The 23115-nt window shown below is 40.1% G+C and overlaps 1 protein-coding gene across 1 annotated transcript in view; it reads left to right on the forward strand.

Moving 5' to 3' along the window:
• The first annotated feature begins 595 nt into the window (after positions 1-595).
• LOC134214966 (protein lin-28 homolog) overlaps positions 596-23115 on the forward strand; it is a 41233-nt gene continuing 18713 nt past the window's right edge. The window contains exon 1 of the mRNA XM_062694239.1: positions 596-1129. Within this exon, the coding sequence (XP_062550223.1) occupies positions 1042-1129 (88 nt within the window). The 5' untranslated portion in view covers positions 596-1041. The remainder of the gene's footprint in view (positions 1130-23115) is intronic.

The following is a 23115-nucleotide window of genomic DNA, read 5'->3' on the forward strand; positions in this document are numbered from 1 at the left end:
AATGAGATATTTAGGTATTTTGATAAGTGAAACGATAAGATATTTGCCAAAACTGAACGAATTCATCCAGTTGCTTTGCTCAACTTAAAACATTGACATGTGAAATCTTTTTTTTTTTGTACATTAAATACAGGTTAATTTTTGAAGGGGTTAAACATTTAAATTAGCTAGAACAACTTAAGGATTTGAGCTTCGCAAGGATGAACCAACCATAATTTCTCCAAATCAACTGCATATCACATTTCCCAGCCAATCTAATAGGAGAAAGGCATTTGGCAGCACAAGGCCAGCCGTCGTAGATCAACCGAACTAAATACGCACTTCGAATTTGACCGATTGGGATTTTTTGGCAGGAACCTGTGGTTGTCCCGCTCGCACCAATGGGATGACCTTCCTTGCGTACGATGCGTGTTTTTGGTTGATGCGTAGACGCACATTGCCAAACTTTTTTTTTTCGGTGATCAACATCCCATGCCTTTCTTGAGAAGAAACGAGACCGCCAACACGCACATTCGCCATCCCGCTCGCACCACCCTACCCTGTTGATGTTGTGTTTCGGATAGTGGAGCATAAACATTAGAAGCGAACGCAGCATAGACCAGTCCTTCGGAAGTACGGAAAACGTGAAAACGGCAGTCAGTGCGTTGTGCGTGAGCGCGTGCGTTCTTCGGAGTCTACAACGAGGTCAATTTCCACTGACTTGGGTGGGTTGGATGATTGCATTCGGTTCGCTGAACAGACTTCCTTGTGTTTGTAGCGCCATAGAAATCCAATCGAGGGGGGTTCGCTCCATCGAATTACTAAAAACCCAGTGCTTATGACTTGAGTGCATTCGTTCCGACGAGCGTGATGGATTTTCTAAGGCTGCAGTTGAATTGCGTTGTTGCTGTTGAAAGTGGTTCGTTTGGTGGAATTTGATATGAATTCGATGGATGTGAAATTTGATTTGATACGGTGAAATGTTGAAGCTGCTAGTGAAGTGAGATACAGCGTGATAGTAAGTGACAAAGGCAAAGAAACCCAGTAGTGTGCAAAGCAACAATGGCAAAGGATTCAACATCGATCACAAGTGAGGATATCAACCCACATGACCCGAGCGGAGCCAGTGGCGGTAGCTTCGAGACTGAAGGTACATACCCACACAACCCTGAGCGGTTGTGTTTTTGTTTTGCTCCGTTGACTCCGGAGTCTGAATCACTGCATCTTAATCACGAGGTCATCATGGGGTGATCACCTTTAAAGCAGGTACCAAAATAATAACGAAAGCTGGTGTGTGTCTGCGTTTTGGGAGGAGAGCATACGTTTGCTACATAAATTTCTGTGACCCTTGTCATCCCCTGTTAGGAGTCGAAAAGATAAACCCGATGTCAAAGACCTAGAGGAAGGAAAATCTCTCAAACGGTACAAACGATGATGTCGAAAGAAGTAGGGAAGAATGGTACGCGTATAGGAAAGCGTGATTGAAAACGGAATGGAAATTGTGCTATTCCGATTTGAGTTTTGTTATTGTTTGAAATAGGAAGAGGCCTAACAGGTGCTATGGCGCGTTCTTCGATCTCATTAGAGTCCAGCTGTTGAGAAATCAGTTGGAATGATGAAAAATCCGTTGAAGCTAATTGTGTTGAATGTCTTTACGAGGGTAGAAAACGAATTTGTTCAATAATAATCAAGCAAATTATGAAAGTGAACAGTTGAAATCTCGGAAGCACCTGCAGCCAGGTGGAAAGAGACATGTTGTATCGAAACCCCGGATTTAATAAAACATTGAGTTAACCCCACGAAAACCTAAAAAAATTGAAGGAACATCAAGTGGTACATATTAAAAATCTGAACAAGCCAGTTGAGATGAACATGTTTTTACGTGTGCAGAAGGCAAGTTTATTCAATAACTTCCACTATGGAACAGTGTTTGATTTTTTTATTAATTTAAAAATTTTGTACCGTCGTGCGCTTCTTTTGACTCCAGGGCTACTTTGGATTTTTGATTTTCTAAAAAAAAATAAACGACAAAAATATCAAATTTGAAACAGAAAGTTGCCATCCAACTACCAACAAGACATCCTAATGGTGATACAGTAATATCCCGATTTTATCACCCCCTAGTGAATTTTGGGGTGATATAACAGGAAAGGTGACAAAATCGGAAAAAAACATTTTTTTTCAGTTTTTCAACTTTTTTACCCGAAAATGCATCATGTATTTTGATAATGTCAGGTTTATGCATGCAAGAGCTTTTTGTTTTAATATAATCCTTTTCTGGTAACACTTTTTGATCATAACTGATAATCAATTATTTGCATTGAGCGTGCTCACAGCGGTTCATCAGTAATAAACTTTTCTAAATCAGTATATGGAAAAGCATCTGAGTGAAATTTCACAAAACTAAACCTCATCCAAAAAATCTTTGGTAGACGTAGTAGCGACATCGAATATATTCATGCTTAACTGTTACTAAATAAATACGCGTGCTTACTAATCATGTATGGGTTAGCTTTCAATGTATGATTAACGTGTGTCGGTTTGCTTCATATGGGGTCGTTCAATAATGATGTCACAGGTTTTAGGGGGGTAGGGAGTCTGAGATTTTGTGACAGTACATAAACCAGGTATACAAAAAAGCGTGACAGAGGGGGTAGGTGGGTCTAGAAATCTAAAAAAGTAATGGACGTCATAGTTGAATCACCCCTATGATGTACTTAACTAGAATGCTTATTTCCATTGTAGTTTCCGTAGCGAACGCCCATAGGTTTTGAATAAATTATAATTGGAGATGTTAATACATAGCTCTAAAACATGGCACCGAAACAATATAATTTCGAGAAGAAAAAGCGGCATTATCTAACCCTGCGGCAAAAAGTCAGTATTCTCAATGACCTGGAGAGCGAGGACACGACAAAAGCGGACATTGCTGAATGGTTCAATATTCATCGAACAACTGAGAGAAAGTCGAGAAAATGCTGAATCCATTCTTAGAGCCGCTTCACACCGGCGAGAAATGAACTTTAAGTACGTTTTGACTGGTGCACACAAGAGATTGGAGGACAGCTTGTTTTTGTGGTATCTTAACCAACGGCGTCTCAACAAAACCGTTTCCACAACTATGATGACGTTGAAAGCATTCGCTGCACGCTGCGGTGTTCCAGAAGCATTTAAATTCTCGGATCATTGGGCTCATAATTTCAAGGCTAGGTGACTGAGGGAGTATTGAGGGTTTCTCAGAGCAGTTTCTCGACACAGTACAGGGACAAGAGCTTACCGCTTAATTGATTTACAATGCTGATGAGTCCGGGTTATTTTTTAAAATGCGTCCTTTTGAAACACTTGTTGGTTCCAGTGAGAACAATGCACCAGACCGTAAAGTTATCAAACAGCGCATAATTTTTATGCCCTGCTCCAACGTGACTGGTGATCATAAGCTGCGAATGATTGTGATTGGAAAAACCCGCAACCCTAGAGCATTTAAAGGGGTTAAGGTACCTGTCTCATACTTTTCCTCAAAAAATGCTTGGATGCAACGGGACATATTTCATACTTGGTTCCATGGAGATTTTGTTCCATCGGTACGAAAATTTGCGGCTGAGAAAGGCATTCCACCGAAAGCTATACATTTGTTGGATAAGTGCTCCGCATATTTCGAATCACTAACGACCACACGACCCACGCCATAGGCTGGAATAACAAAACCAAAAAATAATCTTGAAAGAATTAAACTTGACTGCCACTGCGAATACATTTTTGTAGCATCTCCCTCCGACGCGCGCTCGTGATTCTGCTACGGACGCCAGGCAACTTTATGGCGTCTCCAAGCGGTTAATTTGCACTTTGAAAAAAAAAATCGCCTCGCCTCAATCTTCCTTTGTATAGAATGGAGGCCCTGAGAAGAACCGATTTTTCCAATATCCCATATGTATTTGAAATAAAATTTGCTCAGCAACTCCGCCGATGCTTAGAGATGTTGTAAAATCTCGATTAATCGATTAGTAACTAACCGATTACTCTCGATTCTTGACGATTATTGAATCGATTCATCGTTGAGTAGTAATCGAATCAAAATTAATCGATTATCATAACGATGAATCGATTAATCGAAGTAATCGACATCTAAAAGTTGTCGTAAAATCCCGATTAATCGATTACTTTCCTACGCGCGCGCGAGCCATTTCGTTCGAGATGTCGCGAAAAGCACCATCGGCATCGGCGGAGCTCCTGCCGGAAATCTTATTCTCACTGATGGTGTGGGTCGTGCGGTCGTCGTCATCAACATCAGTAGCGCTTAGATAAACATTTTTTTCTCTGAAGTACTAACGATTGGCTACCAAAGTAAAACTTAATTGCTTGGTCTGGTTTGAGCTAATCACCGTGGAATTCATTAATCGAAATTGATTGGCTTTTTTCGGTGACGATGAAATCAAAAAGGCATTTTTCACGTTACGCGTTTTGGCCTACTATTCTTCAGCCATCATCAGACGTAATTCGCTAATGCGACCATTTATTAATTGCTATAATTGCTTAATTAATTGCTTGGTGATGGCAGATTGTTTTCCATCGGTAGCAGAATCACGAGCTCGCGTCAGAGAAAGACGCCGCCAAAAATTATTCGCGTGGATAGCAGTAGCAGTCAAGTGAAATTTCCCCTCAAGATTATAATTTTAGTAGATAGTCTGCTACTTGCTTCAGGTTTTATTTCCATCCATGCGAATACATATTTGCAGCTTCTCCTTCTGACACGCGCTCGTGATTCTACTACCGACGGCAACATTCTGCTGTCGCCAAGCGATTATAATAATCTGCCATCCCAATCACAAACTGCAACACAACCAATTAAGAATCTTGATAAAATTTCACTTAGCTGCCACTGATCCATACATTATGGCGTCGCCAAGCGGTTAATTTGCCCTTTGAATAATATTCGCCTCGCCTCAATCTTCCTTTGTATAAAATGGTGGCCCTGAGAAGAACCGATTAATTTCAAATAATGCATATTTCGAATCACTAACATCTGTTGACGACGACCACAAGATCCACTCCACGAATATAAATTGCTCAGCAACTCTGCCGATGCTAAGACCGCTCTCCGCGACATTTCAAATGAAATGCATCGCGCGCGCAGTTTTCTTATAATCAAAAAAGATGGATCTTAGGTCCCGCCTCTTTGTTGATCGGTATGAGTGCAAATACTGTGTAACAGTAACCCTCACCAAAGGGGCGTGGTTACAGGTTTAACTTTATTGATTACAAGAAAGCAGCTCTTCAGCGCGCGCGAGCCATTTCGTTCGAGATGTCGCGAAAAGCAGATCGTAGTCCCACCATCGGCTTCGGCGGAGCTGCTACCGGAAATTTTATTCTCATCGATGGTGCGGTTCATGCGGTCGTTCGCATTCAGATTAAATTTTCTTGTCAGAAGTACTAACGATTGGCTACCTTCAGAGAAAGTAGCTCTTAAGTCACAACAATCGGTAGCAGAATCACAAGCGCGTGTTATAGAAAGACGCTGCCGAGAATTATTCGCGTGGATAGCAGTAACAGTCAAGTGAAATTTCCCCTCAAGATTATAATTCTAGTAGGTAGCCTGCAACTTGTTTAAGGTTTTATTTCCATCCATGTGAATACATATTTGCAGCTTCTCCTTCTGGCGCGCGCTTGGACCGGCACTAATGCTATGATTCCGCTACCGGTACCAAACAGTTATGCTTTGTTCTATGAAAAAAGTTCGTCTTATATCAACTTTCTCAATCACTTATTAATCACTGAATCATTGTTGAAAATTAAGTCCACAACAAGAAGAGTAGTTAGGTGCTAGACAAACATCATATAATTGAGCTTAGAATCACGCTAGAATATTTCACTGAAATTTTTTCTAGTTCCTAGCGGTTGCACTATAGACAAATTATTTCAACTTAACCTTCCTCCCAAACATAATGGTGGTTCTGAAAAGAACCGATTCATTCCCACTTATGTACCTCACCAACAACAACTACTTGACTGTGCGACAGCCATCTGATGATTCGACTCTACGCACGCCGTTAATTGCCAGATCCAAAAATGCTGCTCGTAACACGGATGTAAAGATGAACTGCTGTTGCCACGACCGCCACCACCATCGAACGAAAATTTTCATCCGCACCACCACAGCCGTTGTCACTGGGGACCGCTTCTGGACGCCTTGGTTCGCTTTCCTGAAATCCAGAATGAAAATGACGCGCGCACGCGAAACACGGGGCTTTTTATACACAGGGAAAACAAAGCAGTGGATCAAAAGGCCCGTACCTTACTGCAATCTGATGTCCGTGTTGGGGATTTATGAACGGGATCAGTGGCGTAGCCAGAAAATTGGTCTGGGGGGGGTTTTCTGAACATTTTTTTTTTCGAAAAAAAAAAATTTCTTCCAAAAATGTTGTTTTTGGGGGGGGTTTTATACCCAAAACCACCCCCGTGGCTACGCCACTGAACGGGATTGATTATTTCTGAATTTTTCACCCGGTTTGGAAAGAAATAACATTTTCAATAGTTTGCCGTTGATAATGAATAGTTTTAATACAATTAGCATACATGAAAATACAATACAATTAATGGAAAAATAATACTATTAATACATGGAAATTGGTGGAAAGTTTCCGAATCTATTTATAACAAAATCTCGGAAATCCGTCGAAAGATAATCGCTATTACCGTTTGAAATCTTACATGATTTCGTGACGGTCCCCAATTTGGAAATTTTCATTTTGCACCCTGTACGAGGCTTCCCCTTAGACGTAGTTTACGTCAAAATTTATGCTTCACGTCATGGCTCGTAGCCACGAAAACAACATCGATCAATGCTTGAAGCAAATCTCTTTGAAAGATGTTTGTTTCTGGATTCATGGGGCCTGGACTGAAGTGCAAAATACAGTGATCCAACAGTCTTGGAAGAAAATAGGCATACTCCTGGGAGATAGTCTTGTTCCCCTCTCACATTTGGTCAATGTTGAGAAACATGAAGACTCTATTCTTGCCGAATTTTTCTGAAGAGAGATACGCCAGCAAAGCATTCACAGACGAAGATATTTAGAGCATGGTTTTGGATGATCAGGCAGCGACAGAAGAAGAACAGGACGATTCACAGCTCAACATTTCGGAACCTTCAAACGATTTGGAATCATCAGGCCCATATCTCCTATGCCTATCATCAAGAATAATCAACCAGATCGAAGCAGTGCGGATGCTAGACAAAATTGTTAATTGGGGTGATTCTTCTGATCTCTCCATGGATGATGTTCTTTTCTTGCGACGGATTAGGGAGCTTGCTTTGAAGAAATCGGTGGAAGGTTAATGTATGGAGAAAACTAAAACTTAACCACGACATATAAACATATATTATCTTCATTTTTTTCTTCCTTTACCTTTTTCCTTAAATATTGTTTTTTTTTTAATTATTTTATTCATACGCTGAAATCTAAAACCGTTTTATATTGAGACGTCTATTACAAATGAAAGTCTTGTAAAGTCTTGCTTTTCATTCACATCCTGCCCTTTTTTCATAAACCTGTGCGCCGATTGAAATTTTGTTCCTCTAAGAATCCCTCCGGAAGTTCCTCCAGGAATTCCTCCGGAAGTTACTCCAGGAACTCTTCTGGAAGTACCCTCAGGAATTCCTCCGAAGGCTCCTTCAGGAATTTCTCCGTAAGTTCCTCCAGCAATACCTTCCGAGGTTCCTCCAGGTATTCCTCCGGAAGTTCCTCCAAGAATTCTTCTGTAAGTTCCTCATGGGGTTCCTCCGAAAGTTCTTCCAGTTTTTCTTCTGCAAGTTTCTCCTGGAGTTCCTCTGGAAGTTCCCCAAAAGTTCCTCCAAGAATTCCTCCGGAAGTCCCACCAGCAATTCCTCCAGAAGTTCCTCCAGGAATTCTTCCGTAAGTTCTCCCAGCATTTTTTTTTTGAAGGTCCTCCGGGATTTTTTCCAGAAAGTCCTTTGGGAATTCTTCCCCAAGTTCGCCCACCATTTTTTCCGGGAGTTCCCTCGGGAATTCCTAGAAATTGCTTCGGAAGGTCCTCCAGAATTTCTTCCAGAAGTTTCTCCTGTAATTCCTCCGAAAGTTCCTCCTGGAGTTTCTATGGAGGTTCCTTCAAGAGTTCCTTTAGAAGTTCCTCAGGCAATTCCTCCGTAAGTTCCCCCAGCATTTTTCCGGTACCTCCAGAAATTTCCCCGCAAGTTCCCCCAGCATTTTTGTCGGAAATTTCCCGGGCATTCCTCCTGGAATCGTTTCGGAAGTTGCTCCTTCTTCTTCTTCTCTTCTGTACTTCTCAGAAAATTTAAAACAGTAAATTGTTTGTAACGTTACAACGCTTTTTAGTGACCGATTTCAACTTATCCAGATTCAGATTTTTTACAAATTTAAATCAAATTTTAAATAGGGCACTGATTCTATACTTTTTCATCTTTGAATAGGTGAGAACCGAGTGCAAATTGATGCATCAGAATCCAAATTACAGTCAATTTGGGAAAATGTGTCTTAACATCCGTCACTCGTCATTACTATCAATTAGTCAAAAACTTATTTTTCGTCAAACTATCATCATACCAAATATTTTATTTGGTGATTTAGGTATTGGAGAATATGGGTAATACATAGGTAATATCAAAAAATTGAGTGTGAAAAATTAGTGCTCCGGTGGACCTGTCCGAAGAATGTGTCATGTACGCACTTTGATGAGCAATTATTTAGTACTGCTTACAGTTTTCGCACTGGAAGTACCCCAGGGTGTTGAGTTTTGCTAAAATTTATTGATCTGTATCGAAGAAATCGAAAGATTCGGTGCCAATTTGTTCAAAAACAGTTTTTTGTTGTTTTCTCGAAATTGTGTAAAATGGATATATGCAGTTTTTCAAACAAATGATTCAATTATTAACTGCCATCTTCTCGTTGACTATTACAATTTTCACTTTAACAAATAATAAAACGCGTACTTTAAACAAGGATAACTGATCGATCGATATTGGAAAATATTTTCCGATTGTTGTTTTCCAAGGGACGAATTCCACGCAAAATGACACATCGACGACAAAATGACAAATTTGATGATATGTAGTTGATTCGATTGTAACTTGTCTTATATTTTCGATATTCAAGATAAACTATTTTAAACTAATTTAAAAAAAAATCGGCCCTCAAATAATTTATGAAAAGGTTGTATGTGTTTTCGAGCAAATTAGGCCGATACAAATATTTAAAAACAATTGTGCCCCCCCCCCCCCTCGGATTTTTTTGCTCAAAAATTATATTTTGATGGGGCAACAACAAAAAAATTGGATGATTTGAGGATTTTCTAAACATTCTTTAACAAATCCGAGGAGTTTTATTGATTTTTTCCATTTTAATATTTATGTTTTATTATCCCCCCCCCCTCCCCTTGACCTTTCGGAGACAAGAAGGACATAATTTAAATTTAATATTTGTAACGGCCTTAATTGAAAAAAATTGCAACTCGGATACCGTTCATTGTACGAAAAACTGTCTGAGAACGAACTATAGGGGACTAATAGTGGTTTATGGAGAAAATATTGAACTGGTCAAAAAATTAAATTACACTGAAAAAAAAAATCGATATTCAATGTCAGAATAATTGAAATATCTCAAAAACCCAGAACAATCCCTCAAACTATGTGGTAGCCGGGCGGTTGGTGGAGGCGGTCGTAAGCTTTAACCGATTCAAAACGGATTTTTTTTTAGTTGTATTTCAACATAAATTTTGGACAATCTGCTTCAAAAACGTATGCAAACCATGAAACAGTAGAAATATGGGGGAAAATATTTTTTTTGAGTTCTTCTAGGGCTTCCAAACCTTCCTTGAGTTCAGATCTTGATGATCTACATTAATAAAAAAGCGTTTTACGGGGCCCTAATCCTAATTTGAAGTTGATAATGCTACTTGAGACATAATTAAACTATTTTTATCAAATCGCAGTGATATCAGAACATCAACGGTACTCCAAACTATTCTTGAGTGCAGATCTTGGAGGTCTACAAGATCAACAGAGTAATTCATAAGTTCCCGAGCTTGTGTTTTAGTTGGAGAAGCCTCATGGAACATCATTACAGCAGTATATACAAAATACAACAATCCCAGAATATCTACGTCACTCCAAACAATTCTTGAGTTCAGATCTTGGAGGCCTACAAGACCAACAGAGTGGTTGATAGGTTCCTGAGCTTGTGTGTTAGTTGTAGAAACCACATGGAACATGATTAAGTCAATGTATAAAAAAACTACTTTCCCAGAATAGCGACGGTACTCCAAACCATTCTTGAGATATTGAGGTTCTACAACACCTACAGAGTTTTGTTGTAGAGATTCTGAGCTTGTATGTTAGTTGGAGCAACCCCATGGGACATCATTACACCAGTATATGCAAATCACAACATTCCCAGAGTTCCTGCGGTAATCCAAATCATTCTTGAGTTCAGATATTGGAGGTCTTCAAGACCAACAGAGTGATTCATTGATTTCTGAGCCTATGTGTTAGAAGCCCCATGAATCATCATTACACCAGTATATACAAAATACAATATTCGCAGAATATCTACGGTACTCCAAATCATTCATGAATTCAAATCTTGGGGGTCTACAAGACCAACAGAGTGTTTCAAAGGCTACTCAGCTTATATGTTAGTTGTAAAAACCCCATGAGACATCATTACACCAGTATATGAAATTTTCAACATTCCCAGAATATCTACGGTACTCCAAACGATTTTTGAGTTCAGATATTGGAGGTCTACGAGGCCAACAGGCGGATTCATAGGATTCTGAGCGTATGTGTCAGTTGTAGAAACCCCATGGGACATCATTATCATTACACCAGTATATACAAATAATAAATTCCCAGAATATCTACGGTACCATAAATGAGTTCAGATATTGGAGAAGACCAACAGAGTGAATCATAGATTCTGAAGCTTGTTTGTTAGTTGGAGAACCATCATGGAACAGCATTACACCATTATATAGAAATCACAGTATTCTCAAAACAATTACAGAACTCCAGAATTCTATAACAGAGTGACGCATAGGTTCCCAAACTTGCTTGTTAGTTGGAATTGCTCCAAAGGACATCATTACGTACACAGTACGCACGTATTAAAAAAAAAACGTGTTATTATGATCACAAACATCGCATCCACTTTTTTTTCGTTCCATTTATCGTCAATGGTGTTATAGAATGAAGCTTGGTCTACGGAGATCACAGCGTCCCTTGATGACCGGCTGTACATGTGAGTTATTGCTACTTCGTAATCGATCAGAATTAGAGTAAGTTGTACCCGAAGGCGTTGGTACTCTCATACTTACTATACGATATGTTTACCATTCCTATAAGTATTGAAACCACCAAGGAGTATCATGAGATGATAGTCTATCCAATGAATGAGGATTGTGTACCTAGTACTGAAGAAAACTTGCAACACATTCAATCGACAATATAATTGGTTTCAGTATTGCACTAAAATGGATTTTACTAAACCTAACATTTGCCCTGGAGCTATTCCAACTTATAAAACGAGTGGGTCATCTTCATGCTGATCGATTTGAATATTAAGATCTGTTCTCAAGGACAATTGGTAGCTCCGTAGATGTCGAACGAATTCTGTGGTGTGTCCAGGGCCGGATTTAGCCGGAAGGGGGCCCCGGGGTCGACAGTTTGTGGGGGCCCCAAAATGTACAAAAAAGGTTGGTTTTGGTACATAATATTTATGGTGGCCTGGGCCACGACCACCCTGCACTCCCCCTACATCCGGCCCTGGGTGTGTCTGTAATGGTGTAATGAGGAACCCTTGAACTATTCCAACTCATAAAACTAGTGGGGACATCGAAGATCTTCATGTTGATCGATTTGAATATTAACATCTGAGCTCAAAGAGAGTTTGGAGTATCGTAGATGTCGAATGAATTCTGTGGTGTGTCTGTAATGGTGTTACGAGGTATCGTGGAGCTATTCCACCTCATAAAACTAGTGGGGACATCGAAGATCTTCATGTTGATCGATTTGAATATTAAGATCTGTACTCAAGGATAGTTGGGAGTGCCGTAGATGTCGAACGAATTCTGTGGTGTGTCTGAAATGGTGTTGCGAGGTATCGTGGAGCTATTCCACCTCATAAAACTAGTGGGGACATCGAAGATCTTCATGTTGATCGATTTGAATATTAAGATCTGTACTCAAGGATAGTTGGGAGTGCTGTAGATGTCGAACCAATTCTCTAGTGTGTCTGTAATGGTGTAATGAGGAACCCTGGAGCTATTCCAACTCATAAAACTAGTGAGGACATCGAAGATCTTCATGTTGATCGATTTAAATATTAACATCAGATCTCAAAGAGAGTTTGGAGTATCGTAGATGACGAATGAATTCTGTGGTGTGTCTGTAATGATGTTACGAGGTATCGTTGAGCTATTCTACCTCATAAAACTAGTGGGGACATTGAAGATCTTCATGTTGACCGATTTGAATATTAGGATCTGACCTCAAGAATAGTTTGGAGTGTCGTGGATGTCGAACGAATTCTCTAGTGTGTCTGTAATGGTGTAATGAGGAACCCTGGAGCTATTCCAACTCATAAAACTAGTGAGGACATCGAAGATTTTCACGTTGATCGATTTGAATATTAAGACCTGTAGGATAATTTGGAGTGTCGTATATTACTTAAGGATAATTTGGAGTGTCGTAGATGTCGAACGAATTCTGTGGTGTGTCCTTATTGTGCTACGTGGTATCCTGGAGCTATTCCAAGTCATAAAACTAATGGGGACAGCGAAGATCTTTATGTTGATCGATAAAAATATTAAGATCTGTACTCAAGGATAATTTGAAGTGTCGTAGATGTCGACCGAAGTTTGTGGTGTGTCTGTAATGGTGTAAAGGCGTACCGTGGAGCTGTTCAAACTCATAAAAATAGTGGGGACATCATAGATCTTTTTGTTGACCGATTTAAATATCTGAATTCAAGAACTGTTTGGAGTATCGTAGATATTGGAAAAGATCTGTTATATTTCTAGACTGGCGCCGGATATTATCTTAAAGCATTTCCATTCCAATTGGTTAATCAGAATATGTTAAAAAATGGTGTTGATTCCTTAGAACATCAAAATTAAAACTTAAGGATAGTTTGGATGCTCTAGATCATCCCTAAGCCCGTAACTTGGCCTGGGCAATATTTTTTCTGGATGGAACATTTAATTCTGAAGAAGCAAGGCTCTATCTCTTAAAACTGATTTTTGACAGCTGATTTTCGTCTTGGGTCATATATGACCCATCCGTATTGAATCGGTTAAATATCTTGACAGCCTTATATCGTCGGGTGGTTGGAATTGGAATGCACACACATGGGAGCACTATTCAGGAAGGCTGAAGCTGCTTTCGCGAGTTTGCAAGATTTTGGAAATCCAGCCAAGTTTGAATGTTCTACTCTATCGTGAAACGTGGTGTATATAAGTAAAGATCACGCAGTTGATATCTGAAATGTATTTTTTGGACTGCAGAGATATGTATGGTATATGGTACGGGATTTTACGTAGTTATTCAAGAACGTGCCTGGAGGTGAGTCAGCCGAATATTGCGAGGAAGCGGATACGGAATCAGTAAGCAAGGGTCCCCCTAATATTCGTGACCTAATGTCCAGTGTGTGCAAATCGGCTTCTGTACGACCAGCCGTTTGAAAATGGTTTTAGTGACCGTTACAGGACAGTGAAACGTCTTACCTTCAACGCTGTTTGATGTCAAAGAGGACAACCGTTGTTGGGGCGGAAACAGGAGACCCGCTGCGCAGTGCGCAGTATTGCTATGAAGTATGAATACTTGGTTAGAATATGATTTAAATATGCCTTCGAGCATGTATTTCCACATGGCTTCCTCACATTTTATATATGTAATATTGATGGAGATAGAGGTACATGATCGTATTTACATTAAGATGTCTCTTGGTTTCAAATGTATGGTCTAGAAATGATATATTCCGTTTCAAGATAAAAAAAAATGAGTGATGCATAATGCTCAAAATTGATAGAAAGAAACACACATCGTTCAAAACCAATTTGTTCCGTCCCTTCAATCTTTATGGAAAGTTTGGGGGCGTAGAGGGTGAATAATTATGAGTTATCATTAATTAATAAAATTAAAATTCTTTGAAGTATGTTTATTCGGTGACATCAAAGATCGACTTTGTACCACATTGCATCGCACTTACCATATAGCGTTGCTCTCATCACGCAAAGACACTTTGATATGTAGAATGGATTCCCTGAATCTTTCCATCAGCGTGGCCCTTGAACATATAGCACTCTTCGTGTTCTACAGTGATATGGAAATAAATTATTACAATCAAAATTTTCAAATTGTGGGCTTTATAGCCGCACGGACGGCGTCAGCCGCCTTGGTACATTTGCATACCAAGAGTGTGGGTGTAATTCCCGCCCCAGTAAGGAGAAACTTTTTGCGAAGAGAAAAATACCGTTGTCTAATGTCTTTTACAATTCTTGGCAGATAATATGATCATGATCGTGCTTAACCGTAATTAAGATCTCTAAAATTGAGCTTTACAGACCGTTTTTTCCAACAACCTATTGCGAAACTGGCAGTTGATCGAACAACGCAGTGACTGTTTTTCTATTGGAGAACCTTTGTTTTTTTAGATCGGTCCAGAATGTTTTTAAAACTGGCTTGGTGGATTATCTTATTAACGCAAAAACATTTTCTTACAGATTACACATTATTTCACAGATGAGGTTGAATGGAAAGTCCCTTAATTTCTAACGCATAAAATGTGCTAATTAGGAAAGAATCTCGCTTCAGCGGTTATATCCTCAGTGAATTCTAAGACAATTCGATAAGAGCTCATAATTTTTACGCATAATTCTACAGCGACCATTTATGAAAAAAAATCCTTCCGCACGCACAAATTCGAAACTACACATAAATCACTTCCCCATCACAACTGACCATCATCTTTTAGATGGTTACCTTCGCGGTACGCAGAACCCCATGGCTCGATATGGCTTCAAAATGTAGCAATACGTCAACCTCCGGTTGTCATAGTCGTATGGTCCATTCAGCGAAATTCGGAACGGTCAGCGCATGGCAGGTCCTTCCTCGTTGTTGTTGCCGCCTTAATTTGAATAATCCTTTATTAACAAAATTAGATCCGCGAAGTCTTCGTCCCGCGCTGCTGCTCTAAAACCTTCACCTCGCCTTCGGTCTCATGTCTCCCCTCATCACAACATTTTCTTCTAAGAACTTTTTAGCTCGCTTCAAGTCCTTCCCATATATAGGTATTTGCAGCAGCTTGCCCTAATTTCAATTCCACAAACATTGTGCGTTATGCACTGTGCTCACTGCGTAAACCATTATTGAATCCAGGAAGAAGATCTGCTGCCATCCTTTCACCTTACGCAGTTTTATTTTTTTCCATGCTCAAGCTTCGTTCTTTTCCACCGTCATTGCTGCTTGTTCTCATCTAGAAAGGAAGAAATACAGCCCTATAATTACCGTGCGAGACCTAACTTTGTTCCGTGGAGAACCTTAAACCATGTGCTATAAATACAATACAGATCTTCACGATAAGTGCACTTTAAAAGCTGTTTAGATATGTGTTCTTGAGTTGTAAGTTTTGTTTTTTAATTATTGTTCCAATATTGTTTCTCAAAAATAGCATAAATATGAGTTTCCAACCATCTTCATCAACTTTTATGGTTCATAAAATTTGGCACCGCACGGTATAATAACACAAAATGATGGGAGGTACGTCAAAACCCTCAACAGCGAACCAACGTTTGCTTTTTGGGTAGTACCCTTCATTATAAGCAGTGCGGTTCAGAAGGAAGAAGCGTACAACCCAAGGGTCAAACTAGGATGCCCTTCCGCTTCCTTTCCACTTCTTAACCGTATGGACCGAATACAAACGCTTCAATCAAATTTTGCTACTTTTTGATGGAACACATTTTCCGCACCAGGAACAAGTTTTTCCTTCCCTCTGTTCCTCCACGCCAAGCCTCGTAAGCGAAGGGAATTTGACGCTTGGCAGACGAATAAAGGACGTTCTAATGTCTCTAATGTATTTCTAATCATAATTTATTCACATGCTTGTAAGTTGTGAATGCCAAACATTTGGGAAAAGGGTTATGCTGCGAGAGAGAAAAAAAAAACACTAAAGGAAAGAACGACGCAAACTAAGGAAGAAATTTCAATTGCGAACAATAGGAAAGAAAAATTAAACTAATAAGCTACGGTTAGGAAAGGATGATACTGGTTCCCTCGCGCCCTCCCTTTGGTGGGCCCACTTCTGCGCGCGCGCGAACAAGGAACGCAATCGAGCGGATTATATTTTACATGTCCAACAACAATGTTGAAGAATGGCGAGCTCATTTCCAGCTTTCCGGAATGGAAGCAACAGTTGTCATAAATCGTGTTTTCTGAGATTTTCGTAGAAAGTGTATCAAATGTGCCGCATCTTGGCTGAATTTGAAATGCGTATGACCAAGTTTGACACATTGTTGCAGTATAATCATAAATTTTCATGTTCATCCTAATACCGTATTGTTGGAAGATATGTAATACAAAATTTGCTCAGTTGTTAACGTATGTTTGGACGTCTGATTACTATGATTTAGATGTGACAGTATGTATCAATAAACTGTAAGTTCTGTTTTAAAACCTTCCAAAATCTGTAGAAGAAATGAGTATATGCGAAATTGCAAGGATCTTATACAAATTACGACACATACAATTCTGCAAGTTTTTTTTTAACAAAACTTGTATATACCTAATGAAATACATTAATATACATTGCTACAAAGAACTTCTTTTTGCCTTTCTCGTACAACAAAGTTGTACCGAAAGGCTATTATTTCACTCCAAAATCGAAATTTTTATAGAAGACTCGGAGACCCATGATGTTATATACCAATCGACTCAGCTCGTCAAACTGAACAAATGTCTGTCAGTCCGTGTGTATGTGTGTGTGTGTGTTTTTTTTTACAAGGGTTAAAGGCCATCAAAACGCGACAAAGCGCGACAGACACCTTAAAGGCGAACAAGGCTGAGCTCCTTCCCGACCTGCTAAAAATGTGCCTCCCGGATAAATCCGGGTCCCTTATCCTCCTTGCCTCGATCCCCCCGGGACCACGAGATGCTGCGACTCCTTCGGGGGGTAGCTGTGCTCATGCACTTCTTCTAAAATTCCGGCCCCTAGCCTATGCTAGTTCGCCGACTGGCTGGCTGATCCTCTCCTACTCGATCCTTGGTGGTCGTGCCACAATCTTTCTAACTCGAATCCTCCTCCCCCGGCGTCGGAGAGGGTCCACCAGTTGCGGTGAAGAAAACTTCTGCACTGATAGTGCCCCGACTGCCGGCGGATTTCACAGGGGACGCTTTTGCGCATTGCGCCTACTTCGTCTTCGGCTTGCAGAGGTGGTCCGACAGTTACTGTGGTGGATGACGTCCACACTGGCGGTGCCCTACATACCCGAAGCGCTTTCTTCTCCTTTCTTCAGCAGGTTGACTGTTCGTGTGCCAAGGCCGGTCCGACGATTCCGGTTCGCCGACGCCTCGACGTCCCGAAGCCAAACACTGCTCACTGCCCTAGATTTTCCCCGAGACTACGCTTATTTGCTGGTCACTTCTCCATCTACGCTGCAGCTCTGACAGTATCTGCATCACGACTCTACTGAGCACATTCCACGTGCCTTCTCCGTGACACATTCGCTCTGCGAGGGCAGGCATTCCTCTACGTACTTCCGCAAACCTTGGGTAGTCGAATACCACGTGTTCTGGAGTTCATCCACATCGACAGGTTTGGGATGAGCCAGTGAGTCCACCTCCCTTTCTCCGTACTATCCCACTCTTCTTGCCATCTTGCCATCGAACGAATTCTCACCTCCTTTCTTACGTTTCTGGTGTCTCTTCGCTGATAACACTCGATGTCTTCCTCCAGGGTGATGCAGATGGGTAGCATCCCAGCAATAACGCATACAGCCTCCGATGATATCGTTCTATATGCGCTCGCGACTCGAATGGCCATCAACCGGAACAAACCTGCATTGCCCCAAGCCGGAACCCCAGCCGAGCCGCCTCGTGCTGCTTCTTGGTCCGCCTACGTTTGGTATAATCCTTGCTATTGCGTTCATTGCCTTCTCCGACTTTTCACAGGCGTTGTCAACGTGGCTGTTGAAATTTAGCCGATCGTCGATCATCACTCCCAAGTGCTTCAGTGATCGCTTCAAAGCAATCGCATGTCCTCCAACGATGATCTCCATCCACTGGATCGCTTTGCAATTGCTGACTAAAAGCACCACATCCACTGTAACGCGCATCGATTTATGTCCTTCGTTCGTATCGTACATCAGAACTCTACCCTGAAAATAACTTTCAATGATATTGCACAGATAGTTGGGGACCCGCATTCTGAGCAGCACCGCCGCGATGGCTTCAAAGCTGGCGCTGTGGAACGCGTTATTCACGTCTATCGTGACCACTGCGCAGTACCGATCTTCTCGTCTCTTCTGCTTGGACGCCTTCTCAGCACTCTCGAGCACTGTTCGAATTGCATCCACCGTCGATACTGCTTTACGGAATCCAAACTGCATATTCGACAATCCGCGTTCTCCCTCTGTACATTTCGTCAGCCTATTGAGGATGATTCTCTCAAGGAGCTTCCCAAGCGTGTCTAATAGGCATATAGGCCTACACCGTACACCATTGATGTTACGTTCTGTAGCCCCGGCCTAGCCGGGGGACTGAACTGGAGGGTCGATGAGGGCTCCAACCACAGCGATCACCTAGCCATCCGCTACGTGATCAGCTGTGATGTGCAGCAACCGAGGTTGAGGAGTCCCCGTCAGGTCCGTGGGTGGAAGGCCCAAAGCTTCAACAGCGAAGTTTTCACCGCGGTACTGGGACTGGAGGGTAACACCGAGAGTCTAACAGTCTCGATTCGGCATTTGACCAGTGCGGTCGTATTTCTAAACGCTGAGGAAAGTGAGTAATCTAAATAAGTGAGCCTCTTAACAGAGCTTAATAGTGTAGAGAACACTCAAACACACGGAAACACATTGGTTCAACATGGCTGCCATGAACAACGCTGGAACTAACAACACCACTCGAATCAACACGTTTATGGTAAATTTTCGGAAGCGGCAAAGAAACCAAAGGTCGATATAGTTACGGATCTGATTTTCAACAAGATTAAGATACCCACGGAACGAATCAAGTCTTTTCAATTCAACGGATCACGTGGCATCACATATGTGGAGTGTGACAGTCTTGAATATGCATTGGAGATAGTTGAAAGTCACGATAGGAAACACGAGGTATCATTCGACAATGTCAAGTTCATGGTACCACTACTAATGGATGATGGAGCTACGATTGTTCGAGTACACGATTTACCACCTCAAATGGATGATGACATTATCAAGCGCGAGATGGAGATTTATGGAGAAATTCTGTCTATCAAGAGTGAGGTCTGGGACACACCACTACAGCTGAAAGGAATACCAAGCGGAGTTAGAAAATTGCGTATCCGACTAACGAACACTATCCCGTCGTACATCTTCATGGCTGGACATTCAACATTGGTCACCTACAAAAATCAGCAAATCACGTGTAGGCACTGCGGAAGACAAGTTCACTACGGCGCAAAATGTGCTGAAGCGGTACAGATAACTGGTAACCACAGTAGCGTAAACGCGAGGATGCAACGACCAGCTTCTGGATATGCGAATGTATTGCAAGGTTCTACTAATATTCCGAAACCTCCAAAACGGTCAGCGGGAACGGACTGGATTGAGCCTAGAATGGTTAATCTAAACGCTTTGAACCGAAAGCACGATAAGAGCATCGGAAATCCAAGCATTACTACCACTGATACACCATCCTCGTCGTCAGCAAACATCTCTGAGCAACGAACATCAGATTTTGTTACACCCAACAAAGTGATTCGTGTTTCCAGCATCATCGGTGGTAGTGATGGTTTGGATAAGACGATAGTAGGTAAGAACAATACACCTAGTTTAGATGATTCAAATCAGTTTAACGCACTGATACAGGACACAAGCGATAACTCTGCTTATGAGACAGACAGCTCAATGAAGTCTACGGCTTCACACAATGCTAACAGAAAAAAGAGAGGAAAGAAAGTATAATAAGTTAATACTAATGCAATGGCGACTAACAGTGATACTAATAGACAAATTTCATACACTATTGCTAGCATCAATCTGAACAACATATCTAATACTAACAAAATTAACTCGCTTCGAACATTTGTAAATCTAATGGATGTAGATGTAATACTTTTTCAAGAGGTAGAAAACGAAAACTTGGATCTATATGGTTTTGATGTTGTGTATAATATCGATCACGAGAAAAGGGGAACAGCTATAGCTGTGAAGGCACACTTTCAATGTAGTGATGTTAAACGCAGTTTAGATTCGAGGCTTATAAAATTGAAGCTTAATAATGACGTCATTATTTGCAATGTCTATGCTCCTTCGGGTTCTGTGAACCGACACAATAGAGAACATTTTTTTAACCAGACTGTTCCATATTATTTAAGGAATTCTTCTGATTTGATTATTTTGGGTGGCGATTTTAATTGTATAGAAAATGCAAAAGACAGTAGTAATCAAAATTCGAACAACTTCAGCCCCATGTTGAAAAAATTAAGACAGGCGCTTCGTTTACAGGACACGTGGGAAGTCTTGTTCGGCAATAGACAAGAATTCTCTTTTGTAAGAAGTGGGTTTGGGTCAAGAATTGATCGATTATATGTATCCGAGTCGCTTGCAACTAATGTTGTTGATGCTAAATACCAAGTTTCTTCTTTCACGGATCATAAAGCTTTAATTGTTAAGATTAAGTTACCGTATTTGGGAAAACCATTCGGGAGAGGAGTATGGAATTATAAATCATTGATTTTGCACGATGAGCAAAATCGTACAGAGTTTCAATCCAAATGGCAGTATTGGGTAACACAAAGAAGATATTATCGAAACTGGTTAGTTTGGTGGACTGAATATGCGAAGTCTAAGATTGTATCTTTTATGAAGTGGAAGTCAGGATTAATTTATAAAGATTTTAAAAGTAATATGGAATTCTGGTACTTTGCATTGCGCAAAGCTTACGATGATTATCTGACGGATATTCGAAAGATCACAGAAATTAATAGGATCAAAGGAAAAATGTTGAGACTTCAACGGGATTTTAGTGCATTCATTTCTAGAAACAATGAGATATATTTCAGTGGCGAACCAATATCGATTTTTCAATTAAGCGAAAAGAGAAAGAAAAAATGTAAAACCGAGATAAAAATGTTAGAAATTGACGGAAGACAAGAATGTAGAGCAGATGAGATTCAAGAACACATAGTGAATCATTTTGATTCATTCTTTAAATCACATCCGATCGAGGACAACAGAGATTTTAGGCCCGAGAGAATTATATCTGAGGGGAATATACAAAACGAAAATTTAATGGCCGAAGTGACGGAAGATGAGGTTTTTCATGCAATTAAGAACAGTGCTTCGAAAAAAGCTTCTGGCTTAGATGGGTTGCCAAAAGAATTTTTTATGGATAGTTGGGATATAGTGAAGGTAGAAATAACAGCGATAATAAATTGCAACATGGGAGGAAACATGGAGAAAAAATTATGTGATGGGATGATAGTTTTAGTTAGGAAAAAAATGCGAGAAACAAAATTGAGGGATATCGACCGCTGACATTGTTAAATTTTGATTACAAAATTGTCACAAGGATCTTAAAAGAAAGGCTGAATAAACTTATGCCAGATTTGGTTAATTCAGACCAAAAGTGTGCTAACCCCAAGCGTAACATTTTGAAGCCACGTGTTCCATTAGAGATAGAATAGCTGAATTGCAATTCAAAAGAGAAAAGCGATACTAGTTTCTTTCGATATAGAAAAAGCATTCGATAGAGTAGAGCCAAGGTTTTTGTTTGACACTTTGCAAGCGATGAATCTGAATAGACAATTTATTGATTTTCTGAGAATGACCAGGAATGTTTCTTTTTCCAAAATATTAGTAAACGGAACTTTATCCAGGGAAATCAAAATAGAACGATCAGTTAGGCAAGGTGATCCTATAGCCATGCATTTATTTGTGCTTTATTTGGAGCCTCTGCTTCAAAGGATTGTAGCCGAGTGTTCAAATGAACTAGACTTAGTTAACGCTTATGCTGACGACATATCGTTGATAATAAACAATATAATGATTTAAGCAGAATTAGACAATTATTCATAAATTTTGGAAAAGTTTCAGGGGCGTTGTTGAACATTAATAAAACAAAAGCCATTGAAATAGGATTCGGACCGGCAAATCTCACAAGTTTTGATTGGGTGGAAATAGAAAATAGTATTAAAATTTTGGGAATACATTTTTCAAATTCGTTTAAACAAATGTCAGACGACAATTGGAAATCTGTAGTGCAGAATGTATCTATGGTTCTCCAAGTAAATCAACCTAGAAAGCTTAATTTAATTCAAAAGCAAATATTTGTGAATACATTCGCTCTATCCAAAGTTTGGTATGTCGCTTCAGTCATAAAGCTGACCAACAAGTACTGTGCGAAGTTAAAAAACATGGTAGGAATATTTCTTTGGCAAAATCATGGGATGAGAGTAGCCTTTAATCAACTAATATTACCTAGGAAATCAGGCGGATTGGGATTACACGATCCAGAAAGTAAAAGCTGGTCTTTACTTCTTAATACATTTGCAAACTGTAATTACGATAACTCTTTTATAGTAAATCAATTCTTGACCAATAACTCGAATAATTGCACTATTCCAATTGCTTTTGATTTCATACGTTTATTGCGTTCTGAATTAGACTCGTTACCTCCAGAAATAACGAATCGCCTTTCTTGTAAATTATTATACGAACATTACATTAGAAATAAAGGACATGCAGAAATAATTTTGAAATATTCGAATAAAATTTGGAATAATATATGGAGAAACATTAGCTTGTCTAAGGTAATTAATTCAGAAGAAAAATCTGTATATTATTTGCTAGTTAATGAAAATATTCCGAATATGGACTCTTACTTTAGACATGGTTGAAGCTCCAGCAATTTAT

Source organism: Armigeres subalbatus, chromosome 2 (assembly GCF_024139115.2).
Source record: "Armigeres subalbatus isolate Guangzhou_Male chromosome 2, GZ_Asu_2, whole genome shotgun sequence".
Lineage (NCBI taxonomy): Eukaryota > Metazoa > Arthropoda > Insecta > Diptera > Culicidae > Armigeres > Armigeres subalbatus.